Below are 22,557 nucleotides of genomic sequence, written 5' to 3'. Positions count from 1 at the left end.
AGACACACCAGAGACTTCTCCTATGAGTTGTGGAGCAGAGACACACCAGAGACTTCTCCTATGTGTTATAGAACAGAGACAATCAGAGACTTCTATGAGTTATGGATCAGAGACACACAGAGACTTCTCCTATGTGTTATAGAGCAGAGACAAACAGAGACTTCTCCTATGAGTTATGGAGCAGAGATAAACAGAGACTTCTCCGATGAGTTATGGAGCAGAGACACAGAGACTTCTCCTATGAGTTATGGAGCAGAGACACACAGAGACTTCTATGAGTTATGGAGCAGAGACACACAGAGACTTCTCCTATGAGTTATGGAGCAGAGACAAACAGAGACTTCTCCTATGAGTTATGGAGCAGAGACAAACAGAGACTTCTCCTATGAGTTATGGAGCAGAGACACACAGAGACTTCTCCTATGAGTTATGGAGCAGAGATAAACAGAGACTTCTCCTATGAGTTATGGAGCAGAGACACACAGAAACTTCTCCTATGAGTTATGGAGCAGAGACACACAGAGACTTCTCCTATGAGTTATGGAGCAGAGAGATACAGAGACTTCTATGAGTTATGGAGCAGAGACACACAGAGACTTCTCCTATGAGTTATGGAGCAGAGACAAACAGAGACTTCTCCTATGAGTTATGGAGCAGAGACAAACAGAGACTTCTCCTATGAGTTATGGAGCAGAGACACACAGAGACTTCTCCTATGAGTTATGGAGCAGAGACACACAGAGACATCTCCTATGAGTTGTGGAGCAGAGACACACAGAGACTTCTCCTATGTGTTATATAGCAGAGATAAATATAGACTTCTCCTATGAGTTATGGAGCAGAGACACACAGAGACTTCTCCTATGAGTTATGGAGCAGAGACAAACAGAGACTTCTCCTATGAGTTATGGAGCAGAGATACACAGAGACTTCTCCTATGAGTTATGGAGCAGAGACAAACAGAGACTTCTCCTATGAGTTATGGAGCAGAGACACACAGAGTCTTCTCCTATGAGTTATGGAGCAGAGACACACAGAGACTTCTCTTATGAGTTATGGAGCAGAGACAAACAGAGACTTCTCCTATGTGTTATGGAGCAGAGACACACAGAGACTTCTCATATGAGTTATGGAGCAGAGACACACAGAGACTTCTCCTATGAGTTATGGAGCAGAGACAAACAGAGACTTCTCCTATGAGTTATAGAACAGAGACAATCAGAGACTTCTCCTATGTGTTATAGAGCAGAGACAAACAGAGACTTCTCCTATGAGTTATGGAGCAGAGACACACAGAGACTTCTCCTATGAGTTATGGAGCAGAGACAAACAGATACTTATCCTATGAGCTATGGAGCAGAGACAAACAGAGACTTCTCCTATGAGTTATGGAGCAGAGACAAACAGAGAATTCTCCTATGAGTTATGGCACAGAGACAAACAGAGACTTCTCCTATGAGTTATGGAGCAGAAACACACAGAGACTTCTCCTATGAGTTATGGAGCAGAGACACACAGAGACTTCTCCTATGAGTTATGGAGCAGAAACATACAGAGACTTCTCCTATGAGTTATGGAGCAGAGACACACAGAGACTTCTCCTATGAGTTATGGAGCAGAGACAAACAGAGACTTCTCCTATGAGTTATGGAGCAGAGACAAACAGAGACTTCTCCTATGAGTTATGGAGCAGAGACACACAGAGACTTCTCCTATGAGTTATGGAGCAGAGATAAACAGAGACTTCTCCTATGAGTTATGGAGCAGAGACACACAGAGACTTCTCCTATGAGTTATGGAGCAGAGACAAACAGAGACTTCTCCTATGAGTTATGGAGCAGAGACACACAGAGACATCTCTTATGAGTTATGGAGCAGAGACACACAGAGACTTCTCCTATGAGTTATGGAGCAGAGACACACAGAGACTTCTATGAGTTATGGAGCAGAGACACACAGAGACTTCTCCTATGAGTTATGGAGCAGAGTCAAACAGAGACTTCTCCTATGAGTTATGGAGCAGAGACACACAGAGACTTATCCTATGAGTTGTGGAGCAGAGACACACAGAGACTTCTTCTATGAGTTATGGAGCAGAGACAAACATATACTTATCCTATGAGTTATGGAGCAGAGACAAACAGAGACTTCTCCTATGAGTTATGGAGCAGAGACACACAGAGACTTCTCCTATGAGTTATGGAGCAGAGACACACAGAGACTTCTATGAGTTATGGAGCAGAGACACACAGAGACTTCTCCTATGAGTTATGGAGCAGAGTCAAACAGAGACTTCTCCTATGAGTTATGGAGCAGAGAGAAACAGAGACTTCTCCTATGAGTTATGGAGCAGAGACAATCAGAGACTTCTATGAGTTATGGAGCAGAGACACACAGAGACTTCTCCTACGTGTTATAGAGCAGAGACAAACAGAGACTTCTCCTATGAGTTATGGAGCAGAGAGAAACAGAGACTTCTCCTATGAGTTATAGAGCAGAGACACACGAAGACTTCTCATATGAGTTATGGAGCAGAGACACACAGAGACTTCTCCTATGAGTTATGGAGCAGAGATAAACAGAGACTTCTCCTATGAGTTATGGAGCAGAGACAAACAGAGACTTCTCCTATGTGTTATGGAGCAGAGACACACAGAGACTTCTCCTATGAGTTATGGAGCAGAGACACAGAGACTTCTATGAGTTATGGAGCAGAGACACACAGAGACTTCTCCTATGAGTTATGGAGCAGAGACAAACAGAGACTTCTCCTATGAGTTATGGAGCAGAGATAAACATAGACTTCTCCTATGAGTTATGGAGCAGGGACAAACAGAGACTTCTCCTATGAGTTATGGAGCAGAGACACACAGAGACTTCTCCTATGAGTTATAGAGCAGAGACACACAGAGACTTCTCCTATGAGTTATGGAGCAGAGACACACAGAGACTTCTCTTATGAGTTATGGAGCAGAGACAAACAGAGACTTCTCCTATGTGTTATGGAGCAGAGACACACAGAGACTTCTCATATGAGTTATGGAGCAGAGACACACAGAGACTTCTCCTATGAGTTATGGAGCAGAGACAAACAGAGACTTCTCCTATGAGTTATAGAACAGAGACAATCAGAGACTTCTCCTATGTGTTATAGAGCAGAGACAAACAGAGACTTCTCCTATGAGTTATGGAGCAGAGACACACAGAGACTTCTATGAGTTATGGAGCAGAGACACACAGAGACTTCTCCTACGTGTTATAGAGCAGAGACAAACAGAGACTTCTCCTATGAGTTATGGAGCAGAGATAAACAGAGACTTCTCCTATGAGTTATAGAGCAGAGACACATGAAGACTTCTCATATGAGTTATGGAGCAGAGACACACAGAGACTTCTCCTATGAGTTATGGAGCAGAGACACAGAGACTTCTATGAGTTATGGAGCAGAGACACACAGAGACTTCTATGAGTTATGGAGCAGAGACAAACAGAGACTTCTCCTATGAGTTATGGAGCAGAGATAAAAAGAGACTTCTCCTATGAGTTATGGAGCAGAGATAAAAAGAGACTTCTCCTATGAGTTATGGAGCAGGGACAAACAGAGACTTCTCCTATGAGTTATGGAGCAGAGACACACAGAGACTTCTCCTATGAGTTATAGAGCAGAGACACACAGAGACTTCTCCTATGAGTTATGGAGCAGAGACACACAGAGACTTCTCTTATGAGTTATGGAGCAGAGACAAACAGAGACTTCTCCTATGTGTTATGGAGCAGAGACACACAGAGACTTCTCATATGAGTTATGGAGCAGAGACACACAGAGACTTCTCCTATGAGTTATGGAGCAGAGACAAACAGAGACTTCTCCTATGAGTTATAGAACAGAGACAATCAGAGACTTCTCCTATGTGTTATAGAGCAGAGACAAACAGAGACTTCTCCTATGAGTTATGGAGCAGAGACACACAGAGACTTCTCCTATGAGTTATGGAGCAGAGACAAACAGATACTTATCCTATGAGCTATGGAGCAGAGACAAACAGAGACTTCTCCTATGAGTTATGGAGCAGAGACACACAGAGACTTCTCCTATGAGTTATGGAGCAGAGACAAACAGAGACTTCTCCTATGAGTTATAGAACAGAGACAATCAGAGACTTCTATGAGTTATGGATCAGAGACACACAGAGACTTCTCCTATGTGTTATAGAGCAGAGACAAACAGAGACTTCTCCTATGAGTTATGGAGCAGAGATAAACAGAGACTTCTCCGATGAGTTATGGAGCAGAGACACAGAGACTTCTCCTATGAGTTATGGAGCAGAGACACACAGAGACTTCTATGAGTTATGGAGCAGAGACACACAGAGACTTCTCCTATGAGTTATGGAGCAGAGACAAACAGAGACTTCTCCTATGAGTTATGGAGCAGAGACAAACAGAGACTTCTCCTATGAGTTATGGAGCAGAGACACACAGAGACTTCTCCTATGAGTTATGGAGCAGAGATAAACAGAGACTTCTCCTATGAGTTATGGAGCAGAGACACACAGAAACTTCTCCTATGAGTTATGGAGCAGAGACACACAGAGACTTCTCCTATGAGTTATGGAGCAGAGAGATACAGAGACTTCTATGAGTTATGGAGCAGAGACACACAGAGACTTCTCCTATGAGTTATGGAGCAGAGACAAACAGAGACTTCTCCTATGAGTTATGGAGCAGAGACAAACAGAGACTTCTCCTATGAGTTATGGAGCAGAGACACACAGAGACTTCTCCTATGAGTTATGGAGCAGAGACACACAGAGACATCTCCTATGAGTTGTGGAGCAGAGACACACAGAGACTTCTCCTATGTGTTATATAGCAGAGATAAATATAGACTTCTCCTATGAGTTATGGAGCAGAGACACACAGAGACTTCTCCTATGAGTTATGGAGCAGAGACAAACAGAGACTTCTCCTATGAGTTATGGAGCAGAGATACACAGAGACTTCTCCTATGAGTTATGGAGCAGAGACAAACAGAGACTTCTCCTATGAGTTATGGAGCAGAGACACACAGAGTCTTCTCCTATGAGTTATGGAGCAGAGACACACAGAGACTTCTCCTATGTGTTATGGAGCAGAGACACACAGAGACTTCTCCTATGAGTTATGGAGCAGAGACAACAGAGACTTCTCCTATGAGTTGTGGAGCAGAGACACACAGAGACTTCTCCTATGAGTTATGGAGCAGAGACACACAGAGACTTCTCCTATGAGTTATGGAGCAGAGACAAACAGAGACTTCTCCTATGAGTTATGGAGCAGAGACACACCAGAGACTTCTCCTATGAGTTATGGAGCAGAGACAAACAGAGACTTCTCCTATGAGTTGTGGAGCAGAGACACACCAGAGACTTCTCCTATGTGTTATAGAGCAGAGACAATCAGAGACTTCTATGAGTTATGGAGCAGAGACACACAGAGACTTCTCCTATGTGTTATAGAGCAGAGACAAACAGAGACTTCTCCTATGAGTTATGGAGCAGAGATAAACACAGACTTCTCCTATGAGTTATAGAGCAGAGACACACGAAGACTTCTCATATGAGTTATGGAGCAGAGTCACACAGAGACTTCTCCTATGAGTTATGGAGCAGAGATAAACAGAGACTTCTCCTATGTGTTATAGAGCAGAGACAAACAGAGACTTCTCCTATGAGTTATGGAGCAGAGACACACAGAGACTTCTCCTATGTGTTATAGAGCAGAGACAAACAGAGACTTCTCCTATGAGTTATGGAGCAGAGATAAACAGAGACTTCTCCTATGAGTTATGGAGCAGAGACACACAGAGACTTCTCCTATGAGTTATGGAGCAGAGACACACAGAGACTTCTATGAGTTATGGAGCAGAGACACACAGAGACTTCTCCTATGAGTTATGGAGCAGAGACAAACAGAGACTTCTCCTATGAGTTATGGAGCAGAGATAAACAGAGACTTCTACTATGAGTTATGGAGCAGAGACAAACAGAGACTTCTCCTATGAGTTATGGAGCAGAGACACACAGAGACTTCTCCTATGAGTTATAGAGCAGAGACACACAGAGACTTCTCCTATGAGTTATGGAGCAGAGACACAAAGAGACTTCTCTTATGAGTTATGGAGCAGAGACAAACAGAGACTTCTCCTATGAGTTATGGAGCAGAGACAAACAGAGACTTCTCCTATGTGTTATGGAGCAGAGACACACAGAGACTTCTCCTATGAGTTATGGAGCAGAGACACACAGAGACTTCTCCTATGAGTTATGGAGCAGAGACAAACAGATACTTATCCTATGAGTTATGGAGCAGAGACAAACAGAGACTTCTCCTATGAGTTGAGGAGCAGAGACACACCAGAGACTTCTCCTATGTGTTATAGAGCAGAGACAATCAGAGACTTCTATGAGTTATGGAGCAGAGACACACAGAGACTTCTCCTATGAGTTATGGAGCAGAGACACACAGAGACTTCTCTTATGAGTTATGGAGCAGAGACAAACAGAGACTTCTCCTATGAGTTATGGAGAAGAGACACACAGAGACTTCTCCTTTGAGTTATGGAGCAGAGACAAACAGAGACTTCTCCTATGAGTTATAGAACAGAGACAATCAGAGACTTCTCCTATGTGTTATAGAGCAGAGACAAACAGAGACTTCTCCTATGAGTTATGGAGCAGAGATAAACAGAGACTTCTCCTATGAGTTATGGAGCAGGGACAAACAGATACTTATCCTATGAGTTATGGAGCAGAGACAAACAGAGACTTCTCCTATGAGTTGAGGAGCAGAGACACACCAGAGACTTCTCCTATGTGTTATAGAGCAGAGACAATCAGAGACTTCTATGAGTTATGGAGCAGAGACACACAGAGACTTCTCCTATGAGTTATGGAGCAGAGACACACAGAGACTTCTCTTATGAGTTATGGAGCAGAGACAAACAGAGACTTCTCCTATGAGTTATGGAGAAGAGACACACAGAGACTTCTCCTTTGAGTTATGGAGCAGAGACAAACAGAGACTTCTCCTATGAGTTATAGAACAGAGACAATCAGAGACTTCTCCTATGTGTTATAGAGCAGAGACAAACAGAGACTTCTCCTATGAGTTATGGAGCAGAGACAAACAGAGACTTCTCCTATGAGTTATGGAGCAGAGACAAACAGAGACTTCTCCTATGAGTTATGGAGCAGAGACACACAGAGACTTCTCCTATGAGTTATGGAGCAGAGACACACAGAGACTTCTCCTATGAGTTATGGAGCAGAGACAAACAGAGACTTCTCCTATGAGTTATGGAGCAGGGACAAACAGAGACTTCTCCTATGAGTTATGGAGCAGAGACAAACAGAGACTTCTCCTATGAGTTATGGAGCAGAGACAAACAGAGACTTCTCCTATGAGTTATGGAGCAGAGACAAACAGAGACTTCTCCTATGAGTTATGGAGCAGAGATAAACAGAGACTTCTCCTATGAGTTATGGAGCAGAGACACACAGAGACTTCTCCTATGAGTTATGGAGCAGAGACACACAGAGACTTCTATGAGTTATGGAGCAGAGACACACAGAGACTTCTCCTATGAGTTATGGAGCAGAGACAAACAGAGACTTCTCCTATGAGTTATGGAGCAGAGATAAACAGAGACTTCTACTATGAATTATGGAGCAGAGACAAACAGAGACTTCTCCTATGAGTTATGGAGCAGAGACACACAGAGACTTCTCCTATGAGTTATAGAGCAGAGACACACAGAGACTTCTCCTATGAGTTATGGAGCAGAGACACAAAGAGACTTCTCTTATGAGTTATGGAGCAGAGACAAACAGAGACTTCTCCTATGTGTTATGGAGCAGAGACACACAGAGACTTCTCCTATGAGTTATGGAGCAGAGACACACAGAGACTTCTCCTATGAGTTATGGAGCAGAGACAAACAGAGACTTCTCCTATGAGTTGTGGAGCAGAGACACACAGAGACTTCTCCTATGAGTTATAGAACAGAGACAATCAGAGACTTCTCCTTTGAGTTATGGAGCAGAGATAAACAGAGACTTCTCCTATGAGTTATGGAGCAGAGACACACAGAAACTTCTCCTATGAGTTATGGAGCAGAGACACACAGAGACTTCTCCTATGAGTTATGGAGCAGAGAGACACAGAGACTTCTATGAGTTATGGAGCAGAGACACACAGAGACTTCTCCTATGAGTTATGGAGCAGAGACAAACAGAGACTTCTCCTATGAGTTATGGAGCAGAGACAAACAGAGACTTCCCCTATGAGTTATGGAGCAGAGACACACAGAGACTTCTCCTATGAGTTATGGAGCAGAGACACACAGAGACATCTCCTATGAGTTGTGGAGCAGAGACACACAGAGACTTCTCCTATGTGTTATATAGCAGAGATAAATATAGACTTCTCCTATGAGTTATGGAGCAGAGACACACAGAGACTTCTCCTATGTGTTATAGAGCAGAGATAAATATAGACTTCTCCTATGAGTTATGGAGCAGAGACAAACAGAGACTTCTCATATGAGTTATGGAGTAGAGACACACAGAGACTTCTCCTATGAGTTATGGAGCAGAGACAAACAGAGACTTCTCCTATGAGTTGTGGAGCAGAGACACACAGAGACTTCTCCTATGAGTTATGGAGCAGAGACAAACAGAGACTTCTCCTATGAGTTATGGAGCAGAGACACACAGAGTCTTCTCCTATGAGTTATGGAGCAGAGACACACAGAGACTTCTCCTATGTGTTATGGAGCAGAGACACACAGAGACTTCTCCTATGAGTTGTGGAGCAGAGACACACAGAGACTTCTCCTATGAGTTATGGAGCAGAGACACACAGAGACTTCTCCTATGAGTTATGGAGCAGAGAGACACAGAGACTTCTATGAGTTATGGAGCAGAGACACACAGAGACTTCTCCTATGAGTTATGGAGCAGAGACAAACAGAGACTTCTCCTATGAGTTATGGAGCAGAGACAAACAGAGACTTCCCCTATGAGTTATGGAGCAGAGACACACAGAGACTTCTCCTATGAGTTATGGAGCAGAGACACACAGAGACTTCTCCTATGAGTTATGGAGCAGAGACACACAGAGACTTCTCCTATGTGTTATAGAGCAGAGATAAATATAGACTTCTCCTATGAGTTATGGAGCAGAGACAAACAGAGACTTCTCATATGAGTTATTGAGCAGAGACACACAGAGACTTCTCCTATGAGTTATGGAGCAGAGACAAACAGAGACATCTCCTATGAGTTGTGGAGCAGAGACACACAGAGACTTCTCCTATGAGTTATGGAGCAGAGACAAACAGAGACTTCTCCTATGAGTTATGGAGCAGAGACACACAGAGTCTTCTCCTATGAGTTATGGAGCAGAGACACACAGAGACTTCTCCTATGTGTTATGGAGCAGAGACACACAGAGACTTCTCCTATGAGTTATGGAGCAGAGACACACAGAGACTTCTCCTATGAGTTGTGGAGCAGAGACACACAGAGACTTCTCCTATGAGTTATGGAGCAGAGACAAACAGATACTTATCCTATGAGTTATGGAGCAGAGACAAACAGAGACTTCTCCTATGAGTTATGGAGCAGAGACACACCAGAGACTTCTCCTATGAGTTATGGAGCAGAGACAAACAGAGACTTCTCCTATGAGTTGTGGAGCAGAGACACACCAGAGACTTCTCCTATGTGTTATAGAGCAGAGACAATCAGAGACTTCTATGAGTTATGGAGCAGAGACACACAGAGACTTCTCCTATGTGTTATAGAGCAGAGACAAACAGAGACTTCTCCTATGAGTTATGGAGCAGAGATAAACACAGACTTCTCCTATGAGTTATAGAGCAGAGACACACGAAGACTTCTCATATGAGTTATGGAGCAGAGTCACACAGAGACTTCTCCTATGAGTTATGGAGCAGAGATAAACAGAGACTTCTCCTATGTGTTATAGAGCAGAGACACACAGAGACTTCTCCTATGAGTTATGGAGCAGAGACACACAGAGACTTCTCCTATGTGTTATAGAGCAGAGACAAACAGAGACTTCTCCTATGAGTTATGGAGCAGAGATAAACAGAGACTTCTCCTATGAGTTATGGAGCAGAGACACACAGAGACTTCTCCTATGAGTTATGGAGCAGAGACACACAGAGACTTCTATGAGTTATGGAGCAGAGACACACAGAGACTTCTCCTATGAGTTATGGAGCAGAGACAAACAGAGACTTCTCCTATGTGTTATAGAGCAGAGACACACAGAGACTTCTCCTATGAGTTATGGAGCAGAGATAAACAGAGACTTCTACTATGAGTTATGGAGCAGAGACAAACAGAGACTTCTCCTATGAGTTATGGAGCAGAGACACAAAGAGACTTCTCTTATGAGTTATGGAGCAGAGACAAACAGAGACTTCTCCTATGTGTTATGGAGCAGAGACACACAGAGACTTCTCCTATGTGTTATGGAGCAGAGACACAAAGAGACTTCTCTTATGAGTTATGGAGCAGAGACAAACAGAGACTTCTCCTATGAGTTATAGAACAGAGACAATCAGAGACTTCTCCTATGTGTTATAGAGCAGAGACAAACAGAGACTTCTCCTATGAGTTATGGAGCAGAGACACACAGAGACTTCTCCTATGAGTTGTGGAGCAGAGACACACAGAGACTTCTCCTATGAGTTATGGAGCAGAGACAAACAGATACTTATCCTATGAGTTATGGAGCAGAGACAAACAGAGACTTCTCCTATGAGTTGAGGAGCAGAGACACACCAGAGACTTCTCCTATGTGTTATAGAGCAGAGACAATCAGAGACTTCTATGAGTTATGGAGCAGAGACACACAGAGACTTCTCCTATGAGTTATGGAGCAGAGACACACAGAGACTTCTCTTATGAGTTATGGAGCAGAGACAAACAGAGACTTCTCCTATGAGTTATGGAGCAGAGACACACATAGACTTCTCCTATGTGTTATAGAGCAGAGACAATCAGAGACTTCTATGAGTTATGGAGCAGAGACACACAGAGACTTCTCCTATGAGTTATGGAGCAGAGACAAACAGAGACTTCTCCTATGTGTTATGGAGCAGAGACAAACAGAAACTTCTCCTATGTGTTATAGAGCAGAGACACACAGAGACTTCTCCTATGAGTTATGGAGCAGAGACACACAGAGACTTCTATGAGTTATGGAGCAGAGACACACAGAGACTTCTCCTATGAGTTATGGAGCAGAGACAAACAGAGACTTCTCCTATGAGTTATGGAGCAGAGATAAACAGAGACTTCTACTATGAATTATGGAGCAGAGACAAACAGAGACTTCTCCTATGAGTTATGGAGCAGAGACACACAGAGACTTCTCCTATGAGTTATAGAGCAGAGACACACAGAGACTTCTCCTATGAGTTATGGAGCAGAGACACAAAGAGACTTCTCTTATGAGTTATGGAGCAGAGACAAACAGAGACTTCTCCTATGTGTTATGGAGCAGAGACACACAGAGACTTCTCCTATGAGTTATGGAGCAGAGACACACAGAGACTTCTCCTATGAGTTATGGAGCAGAGACAAACAGAGACTTCTCCTATGAGTTGTGGAGCAGAGACACACAGAGACTTCTCCTATGTGTTATAGAACAGAGACAATCAGAGACTTCTCCTATGTGTTATAGAGCAGAGACAAACAGAGACTTCTCCTATGAGTTATGGAGCAGAGACAATCAGAGACTTCTCCTATGAGTTATGGAGCAGGGACACACAGAGACTTCTCCTATGAGTTATGGAGCAGAGACAAACAGAGACTTCTCCTATGAGTTATGGAGCAGAGACACACAGAGACTTCTATGAGTTATGGAGCAGAGACAGACAGAGACTTCTCCTATGTGTTATGGAGCAGAGACAATCAGAGACTTCTCCTATGAGTTATGGAGCAGAGACACACAGAGACTTCTCCTATGAGTTATGGAGCAGAGACACACAGAGACTTCTCCTATGAGTTATGGAGCAGAGACAAACAGAGACTTCTCCTATGAGTTATGGAGCAGAGACACACAGAGACTTCTCCTTTGAGTTATGGAGCAGAGACAAACAGAGACTTCTCCTATGAGTTGTGGAGCAGAGACAATCAGAGACTTCTCCTATGTGTTATAGAGCAGAGACAAACAGAGACTTCTCCTATGAGTTATGGAGCAGAGACAAACAGAGACTTCTCCTATGAGTTATGGAGCAGAGACAAACAGAGACTTCTCCTAGGAGTTGTGGAGCAGAGACAAACAGAGACTTCTCCTATGAGTTATGGAGCAGAGACACACAGAGACTTCTCCTATGAGTTATGGAGCAGAGACAAACAGAGACTTCTCCTATGAGTTGAGGAGCACAGACACACCAGCAGAGACACACAGAGACTTCTCCTATGAGTTATGGAGCAGAGACAAACAGAGACTTCTCCTATGTGTTATGGAGCAGAGACAAACAGAAACTTCTCCTATGAGTTGTGGAGCAGAGACAAACAGAGACTTCTCCTATGTGTTATGGAGCAGAGACAAACAGAGACTTCTCCTATGAGTTATGGAGCAGAGACAAACAGAGACTTCTCCTATGTGTTATGGAGCAGAGACACACAGAGACTTCTCCTATGAGTTATGGAGCAGAGACACACAGAGACTTCTCCTATGAGTTATGGAGCAGAGACACACAGAGACTTATCCTATGAGTTATAGAACAGAGACACACAGAGACTTCTCCTATGAGTTATGGAGCAGAGACACACAGAGACTTCTCCTATGAGTTATAGAACAGAGACACACAGAGACTTCTCCTATGAGTTATAGAACAGAGACAAACAGAGACTTCTCCTATGAGTTATGGAGCAGAGACAAACAGAGACTTCTCCTATGTGTTATAGAGCAGAGATAAATATAGACTTCTCCTATGAGTTATGGAGCAGAGACAAACAGAGACTTCTCCTATGAGTTATGGAGCAGAGACACACAGAGACTTCTCCTATGAGTTATGGAGCAGAGACAAACAGAGACTTCTCCTATGTGTTATGGAGCAGAGACACACAGATACTTCTCCTATGAGTTATGGAGCAGAGACACACAGAGACTTCTCCTATGAGTTATGGAGCAGAGACACACAGATACTTATCCTATGAGCTATGGAGCAGAGACAAACAGAGACTTCTCCTATGAGTTGTGGAGCAGAGACAGAGACTTCTCCTATGAGTTATGGAGCAGAGACACACAGAGACTTCTCCTATGAGTTATGGAGCAGAGACACACAGAGACTTCTCCTATGAGTTGTGGAGCAGAGACACACAGAGACTTCTCCTATGAGTTATGGAGCAGAGACACACAGAGACTTCTCCTATGAGTTGTGGAGCAGAGACAGAGACTTCTCCTATGAGTTATGGAGCAGAGACACACAGAGACTTCTCCTATGAGTTATGGAGCAGAGACACACAGAGACTTCTCCTATGAGTTGTGGAGCAGAGACAAACAGAGACTTCTCCTATGAGTTATGGAGCAGAGACACACAGAGACTTCTCCTATGAGTTATGGAGCAGAGACAAACAGAGACTTCTCCTATGAGTTATGGAGCAGAGACACACAGAGACTTCTCCTATGAGTTATGGAGCAGAGACAAACAGAGACTTCTCCTATGAGTTATGGAGCAGAGACACACAGAGACTTCTCCTATGAGTTATGGAACAGAGACTTCTATGAGTTATGGAGCAGAGACTTCTATGAGTTATGGAGCAGAGACTTCTATGAGTTATGGAGCAGAGACTTCTATGAGTTATGGAGCAGAGACTTCTATGAGTTATGGAGCAGAGACACACCAGAGGAGAACAATGGAACCGTATGGAGGCAGGAGGGAGGTCTGGCCCCCAGGGGGATACATCATGGAGCTGGCAGCAGGACAATACACAGAGTATCTGGAACTCCATCCATCAGACTCTATACCAGTAGAGGACAGCCAAGAGTAAACTGCAGAGCAGTAAACTACAGTGTGACACTATGCAGAGCGGACTGGTGTGAAACAATGAGCATCAGGTTTCCCTGGTGGAATCTCCTCAGCTGGCGAAACGAGCCGTCGCATGTCTTGTGAAGTGCTTGGTTGAGCAAGGCCACATGTGAATGGCTGTATGAACATTTGGATTCGTTCTAGAGACAGCGGTTTCCTGTAATATGATTTAGGGCCACATATTGAGCTTGAGATATGTCAAACAATTTCTCAATAATTGCAGAGGAATAAAATGCTCATGGAGAGTTGGTTGACAAACATGCTCAAGAAATGAGAAGTTGACCGCACTGTATGGCTTTACCACCATATTATTCAACCACATGGCCTGTATGATAGACTAACCTTCATGAAAAAAGCTTGAATGAATGTAAAAGAGGAAATGTCTGCCCTTCAGAGCTGGAGATCCAGTGGTGGGTCAAGTGGGGACAGTCCTGATGGGGAATTGAAGGGGAGAAAGGTGGATATGGCTGCTGCTATTGTACCAATGCCAGACATACACAATATGGACGTAGCAAAGAGGGGGGTTTGGCTGAAAGTTGGGAATGGGAACTCTCACAAAGTCATATTTGAGGTATGTGAGGAGGAAATCCTGACCTCTCTCTTTCTTGATCACAGGTCTCAATCACAATGGTAGGAAGGAACCTTAGTGGGGAAAAGTAATAATATTACAATGATTGGATTTTCCAAGTGAGTAACATAAAGGCAACCAGTCTTGTCTCATCGCTGCAACTCCCAAACGGACTCGAGAGAGGCGAAGGTTGAGAGCCATGTGTCCTCCGAAACACAACCCAACCCAACCAAGCCGCACTGCTTCTTGACACAATGCCCACTAAACCTGGAAGCCAGCCGCACCAATGTGTCAGTGGAAACTCCAGGTCTGGACTTGAACCCAGAATCTCTAGTGACACAGCTAGCACTGCAATGCAGTGCCTTAGACCACTGCACCACTCGGGAGGCCCTGATGATCAGTTTTGATTTGATAGGAGGAGCCTGTATACTCTTGTCTCGACAACAAGCTGAAACAGCTCATGTTGAAACTCACGCTCTGTCTGATAACAGTTCAGCAGCCATACCATACTGGCACTGGAGAGTGTTTACATTAACACTCTCTGTGATGAGTCAACTACAGGTTCTTCAACAACCTCCCAGAACCATAGAAGAGCCCTTTGGCAAAGAAGTCAGACTGCAACATGCCAAGTCTTGCATCAGTTTCTGCACTCAGACTATGGGAAGGATGAATTAGGGAAACACAACTATTCTCCAGCTGTAAATCAGGTGACTTCTCTTAATCCGCTGATATGATAGGGAGAAGTGGGTTTTTTCTTCTGGTCAGAATGGATGGGGCTCAAATGGGCTGCTAAAACGTCTGGAAAACCCCATGTTCTCCAGAATCCCCCTAAAGGTCTTCATCATTACTATTATTTTCACTATCACTGTAATCAATAGCCTTTGTACTCTCTTATTTGGCTACATATGAGGACGACCTTCAAGAGCTTTATTCACTACTCCCATAGGTAGAGCTTTATTCACTACTCCCATAGGTAGAGCTTTATTCACTACTCCCATAGGTAAAGCTTTATTCACCACTCCCATAGGTAAAGCTTTATTCACCACTCCCATAGGTAGAGCTTTATTCACTACTCCCATAGGTAAAGCTTTATTCACCACTCCCATAGGTAGAGCTTTATTCACTACTCCCATAGGTAAAGCTTTATTCACCACTCCCATAGGTAAAGCTTTATTCACCACTCCCATAGGTAGAGCTTTATTCACCACTCCCATAGGTAGAGCTTTATTCACTACTCCCATAGGTAAAGCTTTATTCACCACTCCCATAGGTAAAGCTTTATTCACCACTCCCATAGGTAGAGCTTTATTCACTACTCCCATAGGTAAAGCTTTATTCACCACTCCCATAGGTAGAGCTTTATTCACCACTCCCATAGGTAAAGCTTTATTCACCACTCCCATAGGTAGAGCTTTATTCACTACTCCCATAGGTAAAGCTTTATTCACCACTCCATAGGTAGAGCTTTATTCACTACTCCCATAGGTAGAGCTTTATTCACTACTCCCATAGGTAGAGATTTATTCACTACTCCCATAGGTAGAGATTTATTCACCACTCCCATAGGTAGAGCTTTATTCACTATTCCCATAGGTAAAGCTTTACTCACCACTCCCATAGGTAAAGCTTTATTCACCACTCCCATAGGTAAAGCTTTATTCACTACTCCCATAGGTAAAGTCCATGGTGGCTTGAGTTCTCACCACCATCTGAGCACAGTTATAATCCACCACTGGTCTGTCATCACTGTGACACCTCACAAGGCTTCAGCTCTGTCTGTCCGAGACCCAGCTCCAACACATGGAGAAACCCTTATCCCTGCTCTGCTCCCCCAACCCTCACTTTCCCTCCCAAGCTCCTACCCCAATACATTCTCTGGGCTGCTTTGATAAGATCTCCAGAGTGATGGCCAACCACAGGACATGCAGAGAGGCACTTGGAGGGAAAATGACATATGTTCACTGGCCAACACAGCATGACAACTTAGAAATGTCAGGGCATCTTCTAGGCATGCTACATCTTGAATTGGTGTACAGGAAGGCTGACACTCACTGGCTTGAATCCCTCAGGATATTGTTCTGTATCACAGGATTACAGTAGTTTTGTATCTTGGAGTAGTCTGCAATAAATGTATCAAATTTGATGCTAGACTTCATTTGTAAACATGTTCACTGATATATAATAATCAAGCACCTACATATTTTCTAATCTAAATGAAAAACATAAAAATAAACAATGTAAATGCCTCGCATTGTTAGATTCTGTTCATTCTATTTCTGTGTTGTTGGGTACATGAAAATGTTTCCCTTATATGTATGATTGATGCCAGACACAGGAGGCCAATCCCTGATGAGCATAGGCACTGTTTGACTCTCTCTGCACTACAACCAAATCAGATAGGGTCTGTTGAAGCCCTGTGGCATGCATTCACTGACTCCAATACTGTCAGACAGTACCTGAGGTTTATAGAGTTCACCCTTTCTCTCAGTCTCCTCTGTGTGCTGGAACACAGTCCAATCAACTGGAATTGTAAAGCAAAACTCAAACAAAGTAACAAAACGAGCTTAACAAAGGCACAGCCTGTACATGACTTTGTGTACAAGCAATGAATGAGAGTATCAACGGTATCTGTTTTCCACAGTGGATGATTAGATTTAATTGATTATTATAGTGTCATGCATCTTCAAGATTGCCCAGCCCACATGTATTTTCTGTTGCAAATCCAAATAATCATATATATAAGCATTTCACTGTAAGGTCTACACCTGTTGTATTCGGCGCAAGTTACAAATGCCACTTTATTTGATATATATATATATATCTCTGGTTCAGTGGCGACCCATCATTCAGGGCAGGTGGAATGATATGCCTGTTTTGCATGTTATTTTCGCATTAATACGTGTCACATATCAGTTTGCAAACAATGCCTCTCTTTTGCTTTCTTGAGTAAGGCAGCTCAAAAATGCAGGTGTTTCAGCCTAGCCCAGTGCTTTCTGTAGTGGTGGGGCAGCCAGCGGAAAATATGGAGAGTAGGGGTTGATCATTTTTGGGGGGGTATTTCATTAGGATCCCCATTAGCTGTTGCAAAAGCAGCAGCTACTCTTCCTGGGGTCCACACAAAACATGACACATAATACAGAACATTAACAGACAAGAACAGCTCAAGGACATTTTAAAGGCACATGTAGCCTATATATCAATACAGACACACACACTATCTAGGTCAAATAGGGGAGAGGTGTTGTGCCGTGAGGTGTTGCTTTATCTGTTTTTTGAAACCAGGTTTGCTGTTTATTTGAGCAATATGAGATGGAACGGAGTTCCATGCAATAAGGGCTCTATATAATACTGTATGCTTTCTTGAATTTGTTCTGGATTTGGGGACTGTGAAAAGACCCCTGGTGGCATGTCTGGTGGGGTAAGTGTGTGTGTCAGAGCTGTGTGTAAGTTGACTATGCAAAAATTTGGGATTTTCAACACATTAATGTTCTCTAGTTGCGCCGTGATTGGCTCAGTGTTCTGTCACTCATGAGGACACTACATCACCGCAAAATCTAAGGGCAGAGCTCGAAAACTCAAGCCCCTTGGGTGCTGCCATACAGTTACATTAGAAGTGCCCATCCAAGAAGGCTCAAGGTCATTGGCCACAGATAAAATTATGTCAAATCACGTTATACCTACAGTAGCTTTGATTGGACTGATCATGTCAAAATCTTAGCTAGCAAGCTAGCAGTCATCATCATGAACCAAGTCGACAATCTACTGGCAAATCCTTTTCAACCCTTGTCATATGAAGATAAATAATGAAGAGAAATTATAGATACAACATATCGGTGCTCATCGGCCATTGGACATAAATGTTACACAACAAGTTGGAAATCGCAAATTCAACAATGAGTGTTTTGGAAGGAATCAGTTGCTAACTGCAAAGCAATCACTAGACTGCTATTCAGTGGAGTCAATGTGTGGTCCAAAGTCTGGATTTATGGGTCTCTTTTCCAAGCTTAAAAGGATAAACATTCAACATTGGCCATGCTGTCAATCCAGCATGACTTCTGCCGCGCTCAAAACAACTGGAAACTCGGAAATCTGACTTCAGTGGGTTCAAAACAACTGGAAACTCGGAAAAAAACATGCTCCGATCATCCAACTCGGAATCGCAAGTCGGGAACTTCTGCCTCTTTCTAGAGCTCCAACCTATGATGTCATCATAATTCTACCTTGTTTTTTTACAAGTTCCCAGTCTTGAGAGCACCATAAATCCAAAGAATGCCAGAGTTTGATGACAAAGTTTGATGACAGAATGTGTCCACGAAGGACCGCCGCGCCACCTTCCTTTTCAAGTGAACACAGCACAACAAGGTGAGTCCAAAAATGTATTGTATGCTGCTGCATAAATGATGTAATATGCCAGGGAGATATGTATACTGTAGCTAAGAAAGTAATGTTGTGTAGTAAGCTGTTAGTAGCTCATGTGCCTCACCCTAATAATTTGGTCCCTTTTCCCCTCATAATTTCACCTACTAAATATTTTGGAGTTTGCCCCACCAAGATTTACAGGCTGAAATCGCCACTGATCTGGTTATAAGTTCTTAGTTTTGGTTTTAACCATATCTGAGTCTACCATTTTTCCTTGTAGCTAAGGGTTAACTTGTGTTTGATCATGACATTGCATCATTACTTAATTCTAAATATGTGTTGTACATCAGCTTCCTTAAATATGATGCTTTGTCCAAGGGTAATTGTGTGTTTTATCCCAATTGAAAACCTTTTTTGTTATTCAGTCTTCTGGCATATTGATAAGGAGGCTCCACAACCTAAAATTTTACCCCTCGGTCCTATTTCACAGGGCTCCCATCCCTTGAATAGCAAGGCTTGGGGAAACCTTATATTCTCCCAAAAAACATCTTATGGCTCTATTCTGAATAGAGTGCGGTGGTCCTTTGAATGTACAGTATCTCCATGTACAGTATCTCTCTCTCTCTCTGAGGACTTGCATCTCCTCAGGTTCACTTTGTATATTGTCCTTTTATGATCCATGAGCCGGTGTCTCAGATATGATACAGAACGGCGAGACTAGCAGGTGGACTTCCTCTTGATATATCATATTGCAGTAGAGATCTTTTCATTGAAGTAAATAAAAAATCAAGTGCCCTGTCTACCATGCTTTTTAATATCAAGCGATAAAACTACTCTCCCTGGGGTATTTACAGATAGACTGTAAAACATGCATCACTGCTAAAAGCTATGGTAAGCTATAGCTAGCAAATGTAATAATTCCTCTGCGCTGTCATCTGGTCTGTTTCTTACAGCAGTAGGAATCACCCAACAGAACAGTTAACGAACAGCATGGAACGAAACTCTCACAGCGCTAGACTCGTTCTTGTTGCAAACTCCACAAACCAATGAAGACAAATGTTTGCATCTGACAGACTCCCAGAGACAGCAGCCAAAACAAGACAAACAACAAGAAAGAATAAGACAAAGCAAACAGAAGGTGGTTTGGTGAGGAGGTCTTTCCCAGCAAGTCTATACTCTCTGGCTGGATAAAAAAAGTTCATCCACAGAAAAACCAGCCGGGTCGAGTCCATAAAGGATCCATAGAGCTCCTTGATTATTTTCTCTCTAGAAAAACTTCTCCACTGGTGCCTGAGAAAGTAATCATTGCCCACAGTAGGGTTACAACAACCTGTACATGGCTATTTAAAACTGCTCCACAGTGCACTAGATATTGTTTCTAGGAATGCCCAGGGCACAATGCCCCCAACCTAACCTTGACCCTGTCTGACAGTTCAGCCATCCTCACTTTGGGTACCGGCTTCAGATGACGACAACAATCCCTCTTGGTGTCCTGTTTAAACACCCCTGCATGGGGTAAGTGGTGCCCTCTTTGATCCACCATTGAGATATTACCCTGAGGTCCGCCAGTGCTCTAGCCAGTACAAAGTTCAAAGATCAGTGAATACTCACCCCAGCACAAGGGTAGCAGCAGTGCCCCGGTCACCCAGAGAGAGAGCAGTCGTCTGTGCATCCTGGAAGGGAGATGGAGGCAGAGTGGAAAGGGAGAGCCAAACGCAGACACTGTGGTGTGTGAGTAGGGGTGTGTCTAAGTAGGGGTGTGTCTGAGTAGGGGTGTGTCTGAGTAGGGGTGTGTGTGAGTAGGGGTGTGTGTAAGTGTGAGTGTGTGTGAGTTGTGTGAGTAGGGGTGTGTGTGAGTGTGTGTGTGAGTAGGGATGTGTGTGAGTGTGAGCACACTGGTGTGGCAGGGAGGGCAGGCTAAAAGAAAGCCCAGAGGGAAGAACTCCCTTCATATTGGATACTTTCTCCCAGTTTCTTCTTCTTCTTCTTTTAGAGATAAGCGGGAACTAACAAAGAAACTCAACTCCAGCCGACAGATCCTGAAATGTTGGCTGTTGTATAGTCTACAGTTTGATCTTGACAGGCGACGGTTGATTTGTGCCGTTTGTGCTCTTCTCATCTTTATTAGGGGCCCTCATTGTCTGAAAGGAATGACAGGATTTCCCAAACATGTCAACTTGACTCACATATCATGAAACAAATTATTACAATTACTCTATTACTAAACTGAAAACTGGATAGTTGATTATCTTGTTTCTTGATTTGTTATACTGGTCACTGTTACAGGCACAGTCAGAAGAGGAACCTAGGTTTCGTCCTAGGTTCCTGCCTGTCTAGGGGGTTTTCCCTAGCCACTGTGCTTCTTTTTATTATGTGTGTGGTGTGTGTGTGTGTGTGTGTGTGTGTGTGTGTGTGTGTGTCAGTGGAGGCTCCTCAGAGGAGGAATGGGAGGACCATCCTCGTCAGTGAATTTCATAAAAATGTAAATTGTAAAACATTGAAAAAGTTATCCTTTTTAGATAAAACTATACTAAAAATAATCACGTCACCAAATAACTGACTAAAACACTGTTGAGGTGTACACCTCAACAGCACTCTCTGGGGTAGTACCATGGTGTAGCCGGAGGACAGCTAGCTTCCGTCCTCCATTGGGTACATTGACTTCAATACAAAACCTAGGAGGCTCATGGTTCTCAACCCCTTCCATAGACTTACACAGTAATTATGACAACTTCTGGAGGACGTCCTCCAGCATGAACTGACATGTTTTCCACCCAATCAAAGGATCAGATAATTTATCTAGTACTGAAAGCGTAAGCTACAGCTAGCTAGCACTGCAGTGTATAAAATGTGGTGAGTAGTTGACTCAAAGAGAGAGAAAGACAATAGTTGAACAGTTTTTAACAAATTCATTTCTTCCCAAATGAAGGAGAAGCAAGAGAGAAATATATAGAGAGAGAGATTGTCATTTCTTTTCATTTTCACTTAGCTAGTAAATTCAGCTAGCTAGCTTAGCCTACTGAAACACCCTGCTCAAACAGAGGGATGCTATGTTAGCTAGCTGGCTATGACTTTCCAACACAACACTGGAACTCTCCTAAATCAAGGTAAGCTTTTGGTATTACAAATGTTTTGTCACTGGGGCCCACCAGTTTAACTGCTAAACTGCTTACTGACTATACACTGTAATGTTACTGCATGATTGTAACGGGTTTACTAACGCGTTAGTTCTATTAGCTATTCTGACTATGACGTTACTTTAGTTAATATGGTGACAACGATGTAGGCTGTGTGTAGCGGTTTGGCTTGGAAAGGTTTTTTCGCCTGGTCACATACAGCGTAGGTTGAAGTCCACCAACGAAGGGAAGAGAAGGAATACAAGGTGGCTGTTATAAGAGGGAACTGTGTTTACGTGTAATCAGGGGTATATTCATTCCGCCTATTCTGTTGAAAAGCATTTCTTAAAAGGAAGCAAACGGAACAAAACGGGAATAAACCTGTGTGCGCCTACATT

At 43.3% G+C, this 22,557-nt stretch overlaps 1 protein-coding gene across 1 annotated transcript in view; it reads right to left on the bottom strand.

Annotated features, from left to right (window-relative positions):
• LOC106606048 (uncharacterized) overlaps nt 1–20,818 on the bottom strand; it is a 29,044-nt gene extending 8,226 nt beyond the window's left edge. The window contains exon 1 of the mRNA XM_082975669.1: nt 20,655–20,818. Within this exon, the coding sequence (XP_082831795.1) occupies nt 20,655–20,715 (61 nt within the window). The 5' untranslated portion in view covers nt 20,716–20,818. The remainder of the gene's footprint in view (nt 1–20,654) is intronic.
• Between the last annotated feature and the right edge of the window lie 1,739 nt (nt 20,819–22,557).

Source organism: Salmo salar, chromosome 05 (assembly GCF_965601325.2).
Source record: "Salmo salar chromosome 05, fSalSal1, whole genome shotgun sequence".
Classification (NCBI taxonomy): domain Eukaryota; kingdom Metazoa; phylum Chordata; class Actinopteri; order Salmoniformes; family Salmonidae; genus Salmo; species Salmo salar.
Note: the sequence above shows the minus strand (reverse complement) of the source record. Positions and strands in the feature narration are given on the sequence as shown.